Genomic DNA, 20,492 nt, shown 5'->3' with positions numbered 1-20,492 from the left:
GTTCTTGCAACGGATTCGTAGTTTTTTTTTAATTATATAAAAATAAATTAATTGAGTACGTTCATATGTAGGTGAGATATTAGTAGAAGAGTTAGGTTGTTAATTAAAGTGTCCGAAGTTTTTGAGCCTCCATTTTTGCTCATCTCGATTAAGGTCTAAGCTAAAAATTACTATTTATTGGGCAGTAAGCGACTAACATCTATCTTAAATTCAATGTAATTTTTAGACGATATAGCAGCCTAGCTGGTCTAGCTCAACTATACTAATATGAATTATTTTATGAGACTGTAATAATGTTCGACATCCAATAACATTAGTTTTTACTACGGTACTTCGAATTTTTGTATCTAAATCATAATTAGTAATTAGCCATAACATGAACAACAGTTATGGCTGGTTAACAGTAGAATAACAGCGCTGACAAAAGTCTGAGTAGATTGTATAATTTGCAGTTTGTTTAGACAGGATTCAAACGGGTGAAGGATCACATACCTATTAATACTATACCTACGGGATGTGCTAATTAAATATTAGTTGTTAAATATCCCTTGCACTGTGTAAAGCCGTTGTCATGGAGACGAAGCACATTTTGCTAGGCGCTTGCGTATTCACTACACTAGGTCTATTTATCAAGATCTGTGTGGTCTCTAAGAACTGAATCACACAGTACATTAACGCTGTTAAGCAATTACTTAATAGAAGCGCAGTGAATAATCTTTAACATTTCTCAGTCGTTCGATCGTTTAGTTTCGCCAGATCTGTGCATTTTGCAAAAAGCTATGCCAAAAAGAGATTTTGAAGACCTGTCACACGAGAAGGCTGGTTGAGATTTAGCTTGAGAGATAGATCTTTTCATAATTAGAAAAATAATACTGTCATTTTGATCTATGTTTATTCTTTTTAACTTATAGTATGCGAGCATAATGCACTAACTTTTCTGTTAATAAAACTTCAATTTTTAATTTCGGTGATCTCACGGTAATAACCTACCGCAATGCGGTTCGCATGAGTAAACTACTGCGTTAAGGTTCCTGTTTCATTTGTACCATTTTTCCTATCTAACAAGGAGGCGTAGTTCCCCTCTCCACTACTCGGCGAGGAGTATAGTTAGCCCTTTTTCTCTGACTGTTCGAACTTCTTCGTCCCTCTCTCGTTTCCCGGCGTATGAAAGTCTATGTAGCGCGGATGTAGCATGCGACGTGTAGTCACGCCACAAACGTCTGTGAATTGTGCCTTCGATACGGCCTGATTTGTAGTGCTTTAACTGTCTAATTGTTTACCGAGTCTCCAAGGGACTGTTGGCAGCGAGGAACTCACTGACTTACGGTCTACAAACTGTAAGCCACTTTTTCCTGAGTAATAACAGCGTATTGGTTTAAATCGCTTCGCTCTGTAAAAAAAATACAATATCGGTTTTGCCCACTGAATAGCAGCACGAAAAACCTGGTAGTGGAACCCTATTACTAAAGTGAATGCTGTTGACTGGTCCTCAAAAAGGAAACACCATATGCAAAGTGTGTGCCATAAAAATGTGTAATTGAAATAACAATCAAGCTTATCGCAGGACTACCGTTTGCAGTGAATTTATAAAACATTAAAACGTGAATTTTATTTATTGCTGTGACCATAGTATCTGTGCAGTTAATGTAAGTCGACTTGCAATCAAGTGCTGATGTATTTCATGTGCTCTACAGCTTAGTGAAGGAACAGCCGATTTTTTTAGGCAATGTTCTTTTACTTCACGGATATCTCTACAAAGCGTCAATAAAATCATCTAGTGTAAAACTGTCGGATTGAATGCTAAGTTATGCCCAGTAAATAAATCACGTTGTGATTTAGCTAACAAACGACACGTTAAATGTTTATTTACGTGAAGTGAAATTTCCAGAAGAAACACTCAGCTGAGAAAAACTTAGAGACAAATGGTGAGGACTCTAAAAGCGAACAATAGGCTATAGAGACAATTCAGTCAAAGTACAGCGACACAATTCCACGATCATATCTAATTACTTTCTAAATTACAAAATAGTACAGATTGACCGTAAAGTTAGTATTACTTATTCTCGTACGCTTATAATAGCCTGACGTAAATACCCGTTAGTAAGGATCTCTTATGCTTGTCTCCACTAGTTTCTCCAATTTGTTGGGGTAGTTCGTTTTCCTCGCTAGGGAGCTTGGGGCGATTGGAATAGCAATATCAAGAATCAGCAGTGTATACTAAACATGAGGCCTGATTGTACAGAAGATTTTAACATCTACGGCGAAGAATTTTGAAATTCGGTTTGAACATTCAATCAGAGAAAGCTTAGGTGTGTGTGATCTGTAGCGACAGGGGGAATCCAATCGTACAACATTATCTTTTGTGAGCTCTGTCAAAATATATAATCGCTTAAACGCCTGCTTCTTTCGAGCTTCTAGATGTTGGCTAATCATGTCAAGGTTAGCCGAGGTATAAGAGCAGATGCTGTCTGTTTCAGGAACCTCTATCGTGACTAGATATTTCATAGGATTCTCTTCTACAACTCAGTGTCTTAAGATGTCGTTTAAGAGAATGAATACCTTTCATCTTATTTATTATAGATCTGAAGACGCTTTAGAGTCTGTGTACTCAGGTATATGCACGAGGTTATTGTATATTGCCTTGTAAACTAATATGTTTGATGCCATTTCACTGGGAAAAAGAATTTCTTAGGCAAAGATGTTATCAATCTTGCTCACACTTTCTATTAGTTGGTTGCTAAACTAATATTTGCTGTGGATTATACTAGTAGCTGGCGTTTGGATGCATTGTTCTCCACAAGCGTAAATTGACAAGGCAAATATATTCAAGGTTTGATAAGGTAAAGAATAGTTATCATAATCCGAGCAGTTAAGGCTATTTTTACACACCTTAAAACAAGGATTTATTGCCCAGGTGTGAAGTCTTTGAATACCGTCGCCTTAGTTTAGTAATTGACCTTGAAACGATAAATGTTCAAACATTGAAGCATGTATGTATTGGTTATAACCGACGAGACGTGATCCAGAATTACTATTAAAGAAGGAATTAAGTTTGAAGGGAATAAGGGAAAAATAAATTTACGTTTATTAATACGCAAGAAATATATTCTATGTGTATCAGAATTTTAGGAATATTTTTATTATTTAAAAATGGCGGCATCACAACACAATTCGTTTAACGCGGTTTGATTCCACCTGTGTAGCTAGATCAATATGCCGATCAAGTTTTAATGAATCGATTTAGTAAATCAAACGTATTAACATGTTAAACATATTAAAAGCCTCACAAGTATTTGAGAGGCTATCACTATAGTCCAGATAGCTCTCCGTTTGCTAAATCACTTTTTTTTCTTTTTTATCTGTATATTAACATGGCTTGCCTATGTACGCCTGGGTCTCGTGTAAGATAACAAAGTCAGACCACGATACCCATCTTACGCAGTTATTATGAAATTTGCATTGAGTTTGATTGATTATATTAAAAATATTGTAGATAAAAAATATTATACTCTCTGCACATCTTCGCCTCAATTTTCCACCACGTTCCTAGATAGAAAAAAATGATTGAATTCGATGATTTCTAGAAGTTTCTATAAAGTTATTCTTTCTCCCATTGTGAAGAAGTACTAACATCGATAAAAAAGCATGCATATCAAAGGTCCTTAGAAGACTGCCTTCATTGATTCAATTGTATTCGAAGTTTTTAGTTAACTGATCCGAGTCCCCAAAGACAAACCAATACTCGGTCATAATTTAATGACGTGAATGTATTGAAGTGCTGAATCGAACTAAGCTATTTAGTAGGACGTGGACGCTCAAAGGTGCAAAAACCTCGGGAGATTTATATTTTTATTTTACAAAACAAAGTTTTAAACAGATCCTTTTTAAACACTTGTCTTTAAACTGCGTGATTCTACACGCATCAGGTTCCTTTGGTAAAAGGCTCTCAAGATCCTTCACTTGCTTCTTTTTGTCAGTCAGATCTTCAATAATAAAATCTCCTACATTTTCATTGAAGGCCCACTTGAAAATTGAACTCTGTAAAATAGTTACGGTCGTCACAGGACTACCATAGCCAAACACGCGAATGCAAAGAAAATAAGGAAAAGTACCGATTTCAATGGTGACCATGATCAAATCAATAGGGACCACGACTTCAATTAGTAAATGATCTGACATTTTTATTAGCATAGCTTGCTAAGTACGTGATATCTAATACGGCTGATGAACAGAAAGGTCAACACAAAGCTGCTGTCAATACCAGTGTGCAGGAAAACGGCAATGGCAAAGTGACAATCGGATGGCTCTTTTTAACAAATTCACCGTTGGCTATGAAAGCGCATCGAACGACGATGCTATTCACTTTATTTTATGTTTCTCTAATTAATATGGTAAAAAACATCATGTAGGGATAGGTTAATGTTAACGTAAATAAGCGCGTATTTTGGCGCAATTGGTTGTAAATGAATTAGAGTCATAATAGAGAAATAATACAAAAGCTGTTGGAGTACATATAATAAGCACAGACTTTCTATAAAGTCATACAATAGTATCGCAAATATAAAATTTGCATGAAAGCTGTGTGAAATTTTTATTGAATATTCTTATAGAGCAGTATGTACTTTCTACCAGTTGCCTACAAGTAGCAGGTTGAAGAAATACTGATATGAGCATATGCTACCGAGGTCCGTAAAGTTAGACCTTGGAACTGAAATTGGATCCCGCGTCTGTACATTGATTAAACCATATGATAATGAATTTTAATTTTTAAATATAATTAAAGCATAATTTAATGATCACCCACGTTCTCAGAAGATACGAATTTTTACTCACTTCGGTTACAATTTAACCCACTGAAAATATTTTTCAATATGTAAATTTGCTTCTTTGCTTACCGTTTAAGTAATCTGCAGCGCACACACGCTCGGCTCTGCAGCTTAGATCGTGCCCAAACCAGCGAACGAGACGCCTACAAACTTCCACTCTATTAATGATGGAATACGGGTAGAGCCACATTCGGAATAATAGTAATAATATCTATATAAAGCTATTTAGAAATTTTAGTGGAATTTTCATGTTAGGGTGCTATGGAGCAGGTACTCAAAACTAGTCTTAACTTATTCTGCTGCCAAAAATTATGACAGGTAACATAACCGCCATTAAGTACACATTTTTGCAATGTTCTTGTCTGTGTCCTACAAGCTATTGTCTACACTGCTGAAAGCAAGTCGAATAAAAAGTACATGCCATGTTAGTTACTTGTTTATTTTTAATGGCGTAGGCTAGAGTTGTGAGATACTAACAAACTGGAACATCTCTTTTAAATTCAGTCATCCTCCTTCACGGAAATATGCTAACATGTATTGTTCCTTTTATCGTTGAGTTTACGTATCATTATTTACGAGATACCATTTTTATTACCCTGTTACGGTGTATTCCTATTATACAGTTTCTGGTATCGGGTCACCTGACCCAATATGGACTATTATTGTTTTGCCATATTTCAGAGCTACTATTCATGCTTTTTTCATTAAGCAAGTAGATAAGGGTAGCATCACCTAGTTGGTTTTGTGTCAGTGACAATTTAAACTTGACTTACTCTTTGTAATTTACGACTGTAATAAGAATTTGCTTCTCTAATTAAGTAGGTGCTATTCAGAAGTAACGAAAACGCTTTATGCTGTACAAGGAATGAGTTTGTTTATAAGAGCCTCTGAGTTTCACCGTTGTGCATTCTATCAGACGGCTGGGTTCCAACACGAAACGAAGTCTCTCTATGGTCGGGTGCCAACGTGTTTCTAAGATTAGAAGGCAATTACGTTACACACTAAGCTATCACGGGGACCTAATGAAGCGCTTAATCATGTGTCCACATGGTAACCTAGGTTCGAATCCGGACGCGGACAAACTTTTTCGTGCTAAGTGCCGTTGTATAAAGGAAAGTCTAACGGCTCAAATATCGGACGTAACTCATTTCGGAATCCCTAAAATTGTAATTTCCAGTCGGGTATTAACTATACCGATACTCTGAGCTGCCTTAGTTTGTTAATTGCTATGCCTTAGAAATTTTGGAACAGATATCTATTAACAGTTATCCTAGGATGACTTCCAGGCTTGTTTAAGCACCACGTATATATATATATATATATATTCGGTTTTTGTCATTTGGTGTTGTGCTGGTCCTTCTGAAGTAATTAATAAAAAGGTCGTCTGTTTTTCTAAATATGAATTTTATATTAACATCAATTGATTAGCATGGCTAATTATGCTTTAGCATGTTTTATATATAACTTTCTCCAATTCTCTTTGAATTGACCTATTTCTTTCCGATTAAGATGTGCTCACATAAGTGCATCATTCATACCCATTAATACGTAACTTTTAGTCATTTCGCAAAGAATTTGAGAAAAAAAGCATATTTTAATAGTTTTTATTTCTCTTTTTGAAATTAAAAGGTCGAAGACTTTTTTTAAACCGATAAACAGCTCAGCCGACTTCTTACCTATGCAGCTTGGCATGCGTCGGTACGACACCAAAAGGAAATCGCAAGTCTCATCCTTTCTTTGTGTGTCGCAGCTTTTTTGACTAATTCGTTAAATTGGGAGTCATACGGAGAGGTTCCACTCAATTTTTAAAATCGGTAAACATTTGTGCCGTTATTTGTAGGTGGCTGTAACTTTCTATCGCCTTAGGATTCCTAAAATGTGACAGTATTTCCCATAGTGATCTTATTGTTGTAAATTTCATAGCTACCATGGGACAGTCCTGGGATACACCACGTAGAAGAAGCATCTACAGGAATGAAAGACGTCTTACGCTTTGTTGGACAAAAAATCAATATGTTCTCTGTCAAATAGATGGATAGGTATGGGCTAATTTGAAGCTAGTTCTTTTTTTGCACTTATAGCTTGGCTTATGTGGTTTTGTACTCATTTCCCTAGGTCTGTAGATAATATTGTAGTTTATTTTCACTTTAGATTGTGCGTTTATTCTCTTTAATCCTTTAGAAAGTTGATTCATTATCCTTCAAATTTCGCTATTTCAGATATATTCGTTTAGATCTCGTGCTCTGTTTTGTCACACTCAATTTATTTTTCTCACTTATCCGTTTTCCATTAATAATATATTCTTTTCAGTGACGTAACGTTCACCACAATAATGTCCTCTGCATTGTTTGATTTCGGTAGAAGACCGACTTAAGTAGTCTAAAATAGTAGTCGACCTAAGATTTTATCTAGTCAAAGTAGGTGTCTGCCAGCTATATATGATGGGCCCGCTAGCTTTTCCAGGCATTATTGTCTATCATAATAATTGTAATAATAACACCTAATACGACACTATCTAAGAATAATTATTTTGTTCTGTATAAGTACTGTTCCATGAATCCTATATTATAACTTGGATTTGACTATTGCTTAACTGGGGTATTTATTAGATTCTATTCAATATTGTCAACGATCGCAGTATTTTCAGACAATCATGAACTTACCATCAGCGAATTTTGTGAGATTATGATAGCATATCTGTGACATTGTTTTAAGCTTTTGAAATAGCAACCTGTGGTTATTGCGCTTGAATCGCCCTTTATTAAACTCGCTTTTCACGTTCAAGCAGAAAAACCATTTAAAGAAACGACCTGGTCACAATTGCAGTTTTCTGTGTGAGTTAATATTCGATAACTTTACAAGCATGGAAGACTTTTTGTACTATTTACAGGCTTTTCAAACATTTTTTTCAACACAATCAAAAATTTCTCCAAGTTCCAGTACTGAGCCATAGTATCTTACTCATGAGCCATCATTAAAGTAAATGAACTTACCGTTATACACATAAAATCGCGTTTTCCAAACTATTTGCCGTAATTGTTATAGTATTAAATAATAAACATGATGCTAACGATCGTTCTCGTTAGGCACAGTAACGACATGAACACACATAGTGCAGATCAGCTATGGGTTGCTATAGAATCGATGTTTAGAGTCCATCTAAATATTATTATTTATGTGTCTATTAAATACATTTCGCGTTTAATGGCTTCCAAGGGTAACGTACTTTTTGGTGACAGGTTTCATGATAGGACATAACTCAAGAAAAGTCATTCTAGTTAGTAAAAAATAACGATATATAAATATGAACTATATACGTATAGTTCATATTTATATATCTATATAAATTTTCGATGATTGACCGTATAATAATGTAGTATCTTCTTCCGTCCTTTCTTGATTTTCATGCAGATTCCTCGGTGAATAGGGTATCACGTGCCCAAAAGGTGGGATAGCAATTCTGGCGTGATGGTAATATGATGGCATATTCCCGACTATCGCCACAATGAACCACCGCCGTATTATACCAGTAGGTTACTCCTGCATTTCTTTTCGTGACCGTCTGAGTTATTTACAAGTACATAAACCTGATTTCTCGATCGTGGAACTTTCGAATCCTACGTGGGACTTGAGCCCCTTTAGCCACCTTGAAGCTTACATCATCACCTCATCGAAGAGGACGTCATGGCTCGCACATCTCTTCGAAGACTACCTTTATTCGTTGGCCTTTTGCTGGGGGCCAGTGCTGCTTTGCTACTTGTAACTCCACTGCACTGCGAGGCCCCTCCGGAGAATATAGAGCCCATTATCAACTTGCAAACACGATATGTAGGCACCCGACAAGCTAACCAACCTGCGATTATACGGCCAAGGTGAGACGTTTCGTACCAAGTTTATTGTCTCACATATATAAAACTGACAATGCTTCCTTTGATTCAACAAAAATATTTATGGCGAATAAATGATCACTTAAATTAATTTACTGATTTATATATTATTCTAGAAAAAAAAATAGTTTTCTTCTATGTATATATACATATATGTTTATATATATGTAACTATGTATTGTTGAATACTGTTGAAAAAAGGAACCAAATAGAATAAATTATTTATGGATTCAGTATTTTTTTGTTTTCTTGATTAAATAAGAGAATAATTAAATTATATATTTAAAAAAATTGTAAGCAGACAATGTTTAAGACAAGTTATTGCCTTTTTGAGAAACTTTTTATTGAATGAGAAGCTCAGAATATACTCCTTCAATATTAACGAACCCATGAGCTAGAGAGTTTTTATAAATAGCTGGTTTAATAAAGCAGTAATTAAATTTCTTTCATACGAAAACGAGTTTTATAAACGTTCGTAGAGCTTCTGCCTACTATAAGTTCCTGATTGTTTGCATAAATGACATCATGCATGCAAAGTTTTTTAAACCGCCAAGTTATGTCAGTGTGTTGTAAATATCGAACTCTAGACACACTTCTTGGAATTTTTTTTTGGGAATATATTAAGCGGCTGCGCTTTTACCTTAGAATATATAGGATATCCTATGGGGATGGAATAGAGGAACATCATACGGGGAAGTTTAATTTTTACCAGTGAGCTTTATGTCTTTTTTCGAAAGTCGTTTGACTGTATTTCTGAATTTATATAATCATGCACAATCCGTTTTTAACTTTGTACGTTTTGAATACGTACATGCGATTTGATATTAGCTTAGTCTGTGATTTTCAAATCTCTATACTTATTAACCTCTTCCACGAACGAACCCTCACATTTAGTTCTAATTCGGTAATCCAGTATATATACACGGTTGTATATGACCTTTCCTATTATCGTCTGTGGTTTTCATAACATTCTCGCCTAAACCATATTCCTTCATTTTTGGGGGATAGCACATTTCTGGCATTTGACATCTAATTTTTGCTGCCTTCTCTGGTGACGTTGGATTTTAGGTATAATAGTTTTTTTTTCTATACTGAGACAAAGCTTGTTTACATTTAGCTCAATAGCTAAGCTTAGTTAACTGTTTAGTAATGTTGGCTTTCTACTATGTTAGCTGTACTGGTTTGCTAATGATACATGTATCATTAGCCAATGGCGCAAGTTCAATGTGCGTACAGAGTTCACAGAAATCATCATAAAGAGAGTGTATTGTCTAAACGAACCCACGAAGTTCCGTGGTCATATTGTACAACAGGTAGCTCCATTCAAGCCTTTTACCACCTGCCGTCTATTAATTATGTAGGAGTTTTTCTCGTAACAGTGCAGTGCTTTATGCATTTGCCTGCTGAACTTAGGAATATGCGGTGGCTCGGAGGGTAAATTTAAATCCGCACGTGGACACTCCTCGTTTGTGCTGAGAGCCAGCCGTCGCAAGTAGTGCCTACTAATGGTTTTTTTTTAACAGTACTGATTCCATTTAGACATTGAGTTAGCTGAGAACTAGAAATTTACTAAACATGTAAGACACTGCTGTTTATCAAAAATAATCAAATATCAGGTCTCAACCTCTGTAGACGGGAAGAGTTATCCATTTCGATTGTTATAGGGAAAATTCTTTGCTCAATACGGAGTTTGCACAGATGTTGTAAAAAGCAAACAGCCATATTATGATTTTCTTTTATGACTTGGTGTGGAGCTCAGCATCATGCAGCACCTGTACTTATATAAATATAGATTCATATAAATTACTTTTAATCTGTGCTTGATGATCACTTCACTACACCCAACATAATTCTAACTTTTGCAATTATTTTCCTTGTTATCTCTTCAAATTGTAGTTTAAATCGTTTTTTTAGTTGTTCTCCAGGCTTCAAGTGGTTTTTTTGGTATTTTATCAGTTGTTTCAATTTATTTTTCGGTAAATGTATTTTTGTATTTAAAGTCCTCACGATTAAGTTTAAGTGTGTCCCTTCTCATTTTCCTTTCTTATTGTTTGCTATCCTTATGACTGCCAATTAAGTTTCTAAATTAAGTGCATAAGCACCATCAACTTTCGTGGTCGTATGTGCTTATTCTCTTGCACTCCAGGTGCATTTCATAGAAAAATCTCTACTTACCTAGGAGTTACCTAGAATGTAAGGGAACAGTTACAAAACGATGTTCTGTAGACTGGAAGTAAGTCTATAGGAGGCGTTTATAAATGGCTTAAAGATCGAATTTTTTTCATTAATAAAAAGCAAAGAGACTATCAATTGTATTCTTCCATACAGAGAAACACATTGATAAAAATCTGCATTATCGCTAACAAGTCTACTATGCACTTACATTGTTAAAGAATGTTCACGTGCTTTTGTGATTAAATTTAACTGCGTTCCCTATTGCATGAGCTGATGTCTCTACTACCGAATTGCTATTAGTTTCTTCAGTATAACTCTGTGTAGCTCTCGCAAGAACTGTTCTAAAATGATCTAACCGTACAGATGCAATACGTAGATAGCTGTTTAATTACCGGGCAAGTATCAGAAGGAACGGGATTCAAATAGCAATCCGGTCTGTTGTCCAAGAAAAAAATTAGCGACTCGTAGGAAATAAAAAAACGACGACGTACCGATTACCTTCGTAATAGAAGTGTCAATGACCCCAGTGTTACTAAATGTGACGGGAATGTTATTGTGGTGATAAAAAAAAAACCCAAATGTTGTTCCGGGGTGTTCCACGATGTATAACGGAAATTAGCAAGGATCACCGAGATTGGTATAAGGCATAAGTGAAATAAAAATTAAACTTTAAATAGATTGGGTAAGACAAAATCAAGGGATAAAAACTGATTAAAGTAATAATAATAATAATAACTTTGGAAAATAGTGGAGAACCTGGAAATGAAACAAAATGCAATATAAAACAAGACAAGTAATCCTATAGAGTCTAGAGCTTTAATCTAAGCATGTAAAAATTGTTGTTTGTGGGCTTTGGAAAAATTTGTGCAGATGTATGCATTAGAAATATCTATCACTGTTACGGAAGGTAGAATTAATTTTATTAGTAACGACCGACAATGTTTATTTATAGTATCATCAAACTGAGCATTTTAGAGGTCGATTAGATTACTGAACGCAGACTGAATGAAAAACGTATGTGTGTAAGTTGAATAGGTAAATTTTGAATTAAACATTAAGTTAAAAAGTATGGTTGAGCTAATAAAAGAAGTAAAAGTACAAGGGAAAACTCAGTAAGATTTAGTTTTGCTAGTTTTTCGCCGGGTCCTTTACGATGATTATGCGTGCTACTATAATCTACTCGCATGTAGTACAAAGGATAGGCAGTTTGCAGTAGGGAAATGCGTCAAAATCTCCGTCAAAAAAACACCGTCAATTCATTTAAAAATTTTCAAGTTAATACATTTTAAATAAATATAAGGTTCAACCGAGGGTACATAATGAGTGAAGCTATGAGCAGTGTTGTGCAGCTTTCCCGTATTATGTATCTGTTTTTTACGTTGTTGTCCTTAGGCCAAAGATACAAGTGGCACGAGCGGCCATTGTAGTAGCGATTCACGTATGTGGGACTGATATGGTGCAGAAAGTATAAGTTTTATTTGATTTTTATATTATGTGAATCGAAGAGAACCGACAATGTCTGAGCTTTAAGCTCAACGGTTTCATGCAACTAAATAGAGTTAATTTTTATATAGTTTTATATCGCCGATAGACATTCCCTCAGACGGCTGGCCCCCACCACGAAACTAACTATGCGTCTATACCCACATCTGAAGCTAGACCGCAACGTCCCTAAGATTAGCATGCACATACGTTACCCACCAAGCTATCCCTGAGACCGTGTACAACACTGCGCCAACAAACCACTGTGTGGGATAATGAATTGATACAGCTTTCTAACAAAACAAAATAAAGTAACATTGAGTTATTTAGCGCTAAACCCACCGATACTTTCTGTTCGTACCAGTCGCGGCCAAAATTAGCGGTGTTTGAAACAATGTGAATATTGTTTTTATAATTTAATCTAGATTACCGACGGCGTGAAAATCGATAATGACATGATAATGCTTGAATATGTGAACTTGTAAACAAAATTTTGCAAATTGTCAAATTGACCGATAGTGGTAGGTTTATTGTGAAGCCAGATGAGTTACTCTTTAGTCTTTTCACTTATAAACTCAGGTTGTTTAAGGTAGCTTCAACTCTAATAACCAATTTTCCTTTAGATTTTTCTCGACAGAGTTGGAGATTAAGGAAAAGCTTCTAGCAGTAGCCTTAGGCGAGCCCCACAGCCTGCCCACTTTCGGAGCTGCTTTAAATCACACATTGGGATCACACGTGACCAAACTGATATTTTACGTCTGTGCTTCTAGTCCAACACAAGACAGAGTAAAACTACGGCCCAATGTCGTTCACGTATCCAGCGGGTGTAACTCTCTTTTATATCATGTGCTCAGTCATTTGGCAGCGAGGCAGTTCGTCAAGGCAAGGACATCCTTCTACGTTTTACATTTCAATAAAAGATCTTGTGTTTGTTAAGCTAAAATTTCTTCGTAAAAAGTGAACAGGATAAGTTTAGTGATTCAAGTAACTGGCGCAGATGCTAACTAACGCCTTTTGCTAAATTACATATGTTGACATTATTGAGCTCGTATAAGCTGTTGAGTTACGAATGTCCATTGATAACGAGACAGTTTTTATGAATGGAGCTAAAATGTCGTTTTTATTATTCTTTGATATATGTTAATAAAAGGCCTATGTAAAAAATAAACTTGAGTAGCACAGGCACATTGAGCAACCAACCGTCACGTATAAGAAATATTTTCTTGAATGTGTTGATTTTATTATTACAGGACTATGATTTCGTGCTGATCACTCGCGATTCATCTTTCATTCGTGGTGAAAATCTCATGTCTTTAGTAAACCATATTAGCGTGGCTCAAGAGGTCTATATGGGACTGCCTGTTTCTACAGATCCTCGCGTCTGCGAACTTGAAGCTGGCATACTCTTCTCTAGGCCAACAATAGAAAAGGTAATGTGACAATTTATATCAAATATAACTCGTTTGTGTATGTGCACCGAAAAAAAGCGATACTTCGATTTTTGTCGGTCGATGTTCTGATACAGCTATATGTATTTCCAGGTACTCGCAAATCTTGAGCAATGTGCTTCAACAGATTTAGCTTCTTTGGGCGACGAAGATGTAACGGATTGCATATCACAACTAGCAGGCTTCCCTTGTCAAACTGCTCTTGGCCAAGGAAGATACCTATCTGTAGACGCCGAGAGAAGATTTTCTTCGGCATTATTTAATGACTCTCAAAGTCCGATCATCAGTGTGGCACCCCTGACATCCCATACGTCTTTCTACCGACTCAATCATTATCTAGATGGACAAACTTCTAGGAAGGTACGGCGCCAGCTTCAAGGTATCTCGAATGCTATTGCCGATGTTAATTCGAAATGCGACATGCCTGATAACGTATGGCCGAGAGGAGTCCGCTCGCATTTCAAACCAAAGAAACGCTTTGATATAATTCGCACAACGTACTTCAACAGGACACATGTACTATGGCCTGAAGATTCTCGTGTAGCGCTTACCTTGGATGATATTTCGATGAAAGACGTCGACGAGGTGGTTCGAGCCTGTGAAAAACTAGTGCAAAGTACCGTTGAACTCGTCGATGGTTGGAAAACTGTAGATCCTGCAGCAGGAGTGCGATACACCGTAGATGCTCGAATTCGTGGCGCTATGCGTCGTTTAGAAGTAGTTCGTCCGCTTTCTTTAACCGAACTCGTCGCCATGCCATACGTTACGGAAGAGGCGCGTATCACTTTAGTCCTCTGGGTCCACATGCACGAGGTCGAGGAGGTTCAAACATTCCTGGATCATTACGCTTCTCTTATGAAAAAAGGTGAACGAACTACACTTCTGTTGGTCTTTCTTCTTCAACGAAATGGATCTGAGAAAGCGTTCGACCCGATCAGAAGTGCAGCTGAAAACTACTCAAAACAATTTGGTAAAACACCATCCCGAATTGCCGTAATCAAAATTCGATGTCCCAAACACCTTCCAGAGTTTGGACTTGTTGATATTATAGCATCGAAGTTAAAAAAGAATGATATCATTCTTCTGATTCAGCCGAATGTGCTGCTGTCGGCAAATTTCTTAAACCGTGTCCGTATGAATACGATTCGCTCAGAACAAGCGTTCTTGCCAATTCCATTTGCAATGTTTAACCCCCGCATCTCTAAGATCACACAGTCTATGTCATTATCTAAAGATGCAGGCTTTTTTGATGAAGACTCCGTCGACATTCTTTCCGTGTACGCGGGGGACTATCTAGAGGTGCGAAGAACATTAGCCCATATTCCATTGGCAACAGTATCGGCAGACCTAGATCGGGAAGCTTACCGCAATTCGACCTTCGGAATTGCTGAGCTACTCTTGCTCTGTAAACAATTACATGTTATGAGAGCAGCCGATCCAGAAGTGCGACTAAAATATGTGCGTCGGGATTGTGATCGAATAAGCTCCAATCTCCGAGAAATCAGTCATTGCTACCGTTCGCGAAAAAAAAAGCTTGGTAGTAAGAAACAGTTAGCAGCTTTACTTGCTCCGCCTTAGAATAGAAAGAAACAAAACTATATATATCGACCTTATGATTTATTTTTAGGGTTTATCGACTTAATTCTATTTGAAACATAAACACGAACTGGGTGTGATCCACTCGTGCAAATGTACTGAATTTTGTATTAACTATCTCCAAGCTAGACCCTTTCCTATTCAATTCATAGTTTGATAATCCCTGGTTTATACGAGTATGCAATATGTGTGACGAAGTTAAGCAAGCGGCTTTGAATTTTTGGCCTTATGCTTTCTGTTCACATGAACGTAACAAAGGTTGGCCATGTTCGCAAAATAGATGAACTACTGGCTTAGCTAAACTAGGTGCGATGGCAAATTGATTGTTGGATGTAGCCCTGGGAATTATAGGTAAGGATAATTGTTTTTTATTCCCTGTGGCTCCCAGTAAAAACAACGAAAATGTATCTTTCTGACAACCACTTCACTGTACGGTTACATATTACAGTTTAAAGTTCACTTCAACTTTACAGGAGATCCAAACTATTTTGAAAATTAAAGGTGCACTTTTAACTAAAACATTTTGAATTTCCAAGAGTCATCTAAATTACACGTAGTTCATGATTTGGCAGTTCGAAATATTTTGTGGCCGATAACTAACATTCAAAAGGGCTGCTGTTCGTGAGGTTTACCTAATTGTGTACATCAAAATTTTGGATGCTGCTTAAGATGCGCTAGACGCGCAATTGTATACAGGCTCTGTAAATAGATAGGCCAAATTTTAGGTTCAATAAAATTTTAAATCGTTTTATTACTCGCTGTATTATCATTGGAGATATAGCTATCATATAGAAGTTATGTTTGACTAGCGTAAATAGTACAAGATTCCTTACTTATACGAAGATGGTTTCTTTTATACCACGAACATTATTGGCCGTTACGGAAATGGCTTTTTAAGGATTTCTAATCTATAAATAAATCTAACTTATGCACGGTTACTTTTGAATATTGCACTAATTATTGTTAACCCGTTTACATAAGAAAACAGCGCGCTTAATCTAAATGGCGCAGTAATTAATCCGTACACGGCCTAATATGACTTGAACAGATATCAGACGATCAGCCATTGTTGGACCTTCGATTGAAGGCTAATGTCTTTTTGGACGTTTATTACTGGTTTCTTAACTGTATATGATCGAATTTCGAAAGTCCAGGTCAATACTCATATTTAAGATATATCTATAAATTTTACTTGGTTTGTTTATAGGTTTTTTTAAACAATTTAAACTATTTTACAAACACACGAAGAATCTTTGTGAGGTGGCAGTGAAAAAAAAGACTGTAATGTCCTTGTATTTGCCTTTTCTGAGTCATTATGTGACTCCAAGATTGGTACCGTTACTGTTTCCTAGTCTTGCGTAGGACAAGCTTCGAAATAGCGTAGGTCATTTTGGAAGCTCCATTTTGGATCTATCCAAGTATCTAATATAAGTTCAAACGAACAGAAAATTCCACTTTAAATTGTGAATACCTGAAAAATCTTAGTGAATGCACGAAAACTTCACATGACCGCTTCTAACTTATTTGCTGGTTTTATAGGTTGACTTAGGTCGTGCGACTATGGATTGTGATACTGGAAATTTTGTTTCTTAAGAGGAATGATCCACATCCTCGTCTGCTTTGTTCGGAAAACATATCTCATGTGATGTATCTTGGCTGTCTGTGCGAATGTCTCTCCTTTTTCAGGTATAAAGAACGTCATAAACACGAAAATCTTATCTTGAATTTTCTTCTTTTTTCAAATATAACTCTGGAGAAACTTCAACAAACGCAAGAGCGGCAGTTAGCCAAGACTGTATTTTTGAGTACGCGGTTGTTTCGCCAGCGAGCACGAGGTGTTTTGATGGTGTTGGTTCGAGTCTTCCCAGATACAATATACAAAACATACGTCAGAAAGAGAAAATTAGTTTATTTTTTTATTACTAGTGCGTGTGAACTGGTAGTTCCTCAGCCACGTTAAACTTTTGCTTCATTGGCGAACCAATTGAGCAAAAAAACTGGCACATGTTTATGTTGGGACCGAGTACTTCTCCGCGTATCATCGTAAAATGGTATTCAAATAGAACTAGTAGCTCATAATCAATGATCGAGAGTAAACCAGATCCTTCCTTCTCCGAAACTCACCACGCTTGGACCAAATATCCTGTGGCCGTCGATGATTCGTAGCTCTGCATGTCACATTCGGTTTCTAGTCGCTTCCTTTCGAGTCTTGGCTGGCCAAAAGGAGGCTAGTCATTTCATTTGTCGTCTCGACCGATTCCTGACTATACTCAAACTGTGTGTGCGTGGGCCTCTCCACCCACGGAGGCCCTGTAGTGTGTGCCTTGGTGGAGGCAGTAGTTCATACAACAGGCGTGCCAGACGACATCAAATAACAGGCTCGTATAAACACATCACTTTCTTCTTTACCATTTCCAGGGTCTCTCTCTTTCGCTGTTAGTTGCAGTTCACGTGAAGACAGGGAGTCATTTGATGATAACCATGCCGTGAGTAAAGGAGATATATTAGACATTGGTTTATACCTTACTTGTCGACTTGACCTTATGAATTACTTATGACACCTTAATGTTCTAGCTTTACCTACGTGCAATACCTGAACGCATTGCAGTGGGATGGAGTCTGTCCCTGACCTACAATATATTTGATTTAAAGCCCCGCTAGTTCTATGAACAGGTATCTTACCTGTCCTTAAATCTTTCTACTTACACTATAATATCTATTTTGATTGCATCTTGAAGTTATCATAGCGATTTTAAAGCTCTAAATAGTTAATACACCACTGCTGTTCCACTTTCCACCGAGATTATCGAATTAAGATAATCCCGTGAATTTTTTTTGTGTTAGTTCTTAAATTAATAGAATCAGATAGTTCTCTTGCGCTAGCGAATATTTAAAGGAAAATGTGCTGCTTGATCCTACCACTATGGTCGTTAAAAGCAAGAAACAATCAGTTTAGCATTATGCTTAGCTATGTGTAATTAAGTAGAACTAATCACTTAAACAACAGCCTCTAATTAATTCCGAAAATGATAAATGCAAATTTCTCGATGTTTTTTCTTATTATTCTTTGATTACACTCTTACCAGCACGATCATCGATAAACTTGCTGCTTAAGATTCTATATATTAGGAACTGGTCCCTACCGTAATGTTTATTTTGCATTTTTCTACAGCAAATATATATATATATATATATATATATATATATATATATCTAGTACAGAAACAAAGTATACCACCTTGAAACATTTAATAGATTCGGTTCCTCACATGTTCATTCACTAATACATACTAGGGTTACTGGTTATCGAACTGATGCAACACCAAACTTATTTAAAGGACCTTTAGTTGGTCAAAGAATAAATTTTACACATTCAGGCACTGATAGCCAACGGAAACGTAGTTTTAGGGCACACATTCCCGTCAAGCCCTCATGAATACACGCGGAGGGCCTTTTAATTAGATATTAGTTGGAAACGCTCTACGTTTCAAAACGATGATTCTGACAGAATTCCGAAGTTCTATATGCCTCTGTTTATATTTTTATATAAAATCACTGGAAAATCATCAAGAAGATCAAAAATGAGAAAAATATTAGAATAGAGATATATAATGGATAGAGTTTACCGTTTCTTGTTTTTAAAGAAAACTAAAATATACAAGTCTGTTATGTTTGTTACACATCTAAGCTGTCCTATGAGAGCCGCCTTCAGGCTTCAGCCTAACAGATTTTCTGAATAAAACATGTTCTTCAGTTGGTTTCTATTATAATAATAGCGTCAGGCATTGTCCAGTATATTCCTCGCAGAGTTAACATCTGGGCACATCGTCGACACGACATTCGGGAACTTCGCCCATGGTCGTGTACAGCACTAGTGGTAGCGTAGTTTCTAAAGTACGCGATTGTCCCAAATAAAACGCAGCCAAAAGTCTGAAAGGAAGGAGTTTTAAGAGGTGGTTCCTTTATTGATGTCGTATTTTTTTATTTTTCGTAGAATCTCCGCTGCTGCATCTTTTTGTTTGTCCTTCTTCTACCGTTTTTGAGATCAAAGCAAACCTCCTGTTATTTGTGTGTTACTTCTCCTGTTTTATAGCTAGTGGCGATCTCGAACAATGAGAAAGCGTCTTAAGAAGAGTTTCCCTTCTCCGCTGGTGCTCAGAAATCTAGCCATCTAAAAGGAAGTCCGCCCAAAGAAGAAAGGCGCTTCTACTACGATCAGAGTGGGTCTTAATGGCGCCTGTCCGGACGTGGATGGCACATATAGACGTTTGTAGCCTGTGTGCCTATGGACTTCGAGGCATGACACTTACCACTATAAAGATAGCGATTACCAATAAAAAGCTCTTTTAGCAAAATTTAAGTAGCAGTTGAATTCGTGAAAGTGTGTAATGCGATAAGTTTGGGCCCCAGGATTAAAGACTTTTTTATGTACTTGGTGTTTGTTCGTATATTTTTATTTGTATATGAATTGTCATTTAATTCGTCACTATTATTTTAATGCATTACTGGGTTATTCTTCGTCCAGTTATACTAGCAAAATATAAACCTCTGTGTTGCAATATCTTGTCTGTTATTACTATGACGGTGTCGATCCAATGACGCGATCGTCAACCGTTAACCATCAGATAATAACCATATAGCTATAAAGCGCCCGACGGTGTGCTGTGTACGTTTCAAAATGAAGCACAACGCAAATATCCTACTCTAGCTATGTCGCTCTCTGATTGGCGTTTTTCTAATAGTATGATGTTTAATTGTCACACACATAATATAAGTATTAAATTCGATAGAAGATAGATGTCTTAGGTGCATGAAAGGAAAACGAACATCTATGTTGCAATATTTTGCTGGTAGCAGAAGCTGCTAATGTCGTTGTATAAATAAGCGTTAGAATGGGGTAGATAGGGTAATAATGAGTGTTCTATTCTATAAACATTATTCAAATAAAGATCTCTCCTTGCTAAATGTATTTCTGACTGAGACATCAATATATTTATTTAAACTAGCTATATTACGCCATTTTTGCTCATTAACATTTTTGATAACTCTAGCATCTGATATGGTTTACTTAAATCATC

At 36.5% G+C, this 20,492-nt stretch overlaps 1 protein-coding gene and 2 long non-coding RNA genes across 5 annotated transcripts in view; 2 read left to right on the top strand and 1 right to left on the bottom strand.

Annotated features, from left to right (window-relative positions):
- The first annotated feature begins 1,180 nt into the window (after positions 1-1,180).
- Positions 1,181-16,168, top strand: Chpf (Chondroitin polymerizing factor). Of its 3 annotated transcripts, none has more exons than XM_022831909.2 (5): positions 1,181-1,646; positions 8,238-8,698; positions 12,994-13,252; positions 13,621-13,800; positions 13,912-16,168. In XM_022831909.2, exons 2-5 carry the CDS (start codon positions 8,511-8,513, stop codon positions 15,394-15,396), a joined length of 2,112 nt encoding a protein of 703 aa, XP_022687644.1. In that variant the 5' UTR covers positions 1,181-1,646; positions 8,238-8,510; the 3' UTR covers positions 15,397-16,168. The 3 variants fall into 3 exon arrangements, with proteins under 3 accessions (XP_022687644.1, XP_022687642.1, XP_022687643.1); XM_022831907.2 differs by having other exon boundaries at positions 1,181-1,925; XM_022831908.2 differs by having other exon boundaries at positions 1,182-1,337.
- A 1,138-nt stretch (positions 16,169-17,306) lies between these two features.
- LOC111259718 (uncharacterized) overlaps positions 17,307-20,492 on the bottom strand; it is a 3,982-nt gene continuing 796 nt past the window's right edge. Inside the window, exon 2 of the long non-coding RNA XR_002679782.2 lies at positions 17,307-17,847. This is a non-coding gene — a long non-coding RNA (uncharacterized LOC111259718). The remainder of the gene's footprint in view (positions 17,848-20,492) is intronic.
- LOC111259717 (uncharacterized) overlaps positions 17,760-20,492 on the top strand; it is a 5,995-nt gene continuing 3,262 nt past the window's right edge. Inside the window, exons 1-2 of the long non-coding RNA XR_015310716.1 lie at positions 17,760-17,900; positions 19,508-19,711. This is a non-coding gene — a long non-coding RNA (uncharacterized LOC111259717). The remainder of the gene's footprint in view (positions 17,901-19,507; positions 19,712-20,492) is intronic.

This window comes from Varroa jacobsoni, unplaced genomic scaffold (genome assembly GCF_002532875.2).
Source record: "Varroa jacobsoni isolate VJ856 unplaced genomic scaffold, vjacob_1.0 scaffold_358, whole genome shotgun sequence".
NCBI lineage: Eukaryota > Metazoa > Arthropoda > Arachnida > Mesostigmata > Varroidae > Varroa > Varroa jacobsoni.
This window is presented reverse-complemented; position numbering and strand designations above follow the sequence as displayed.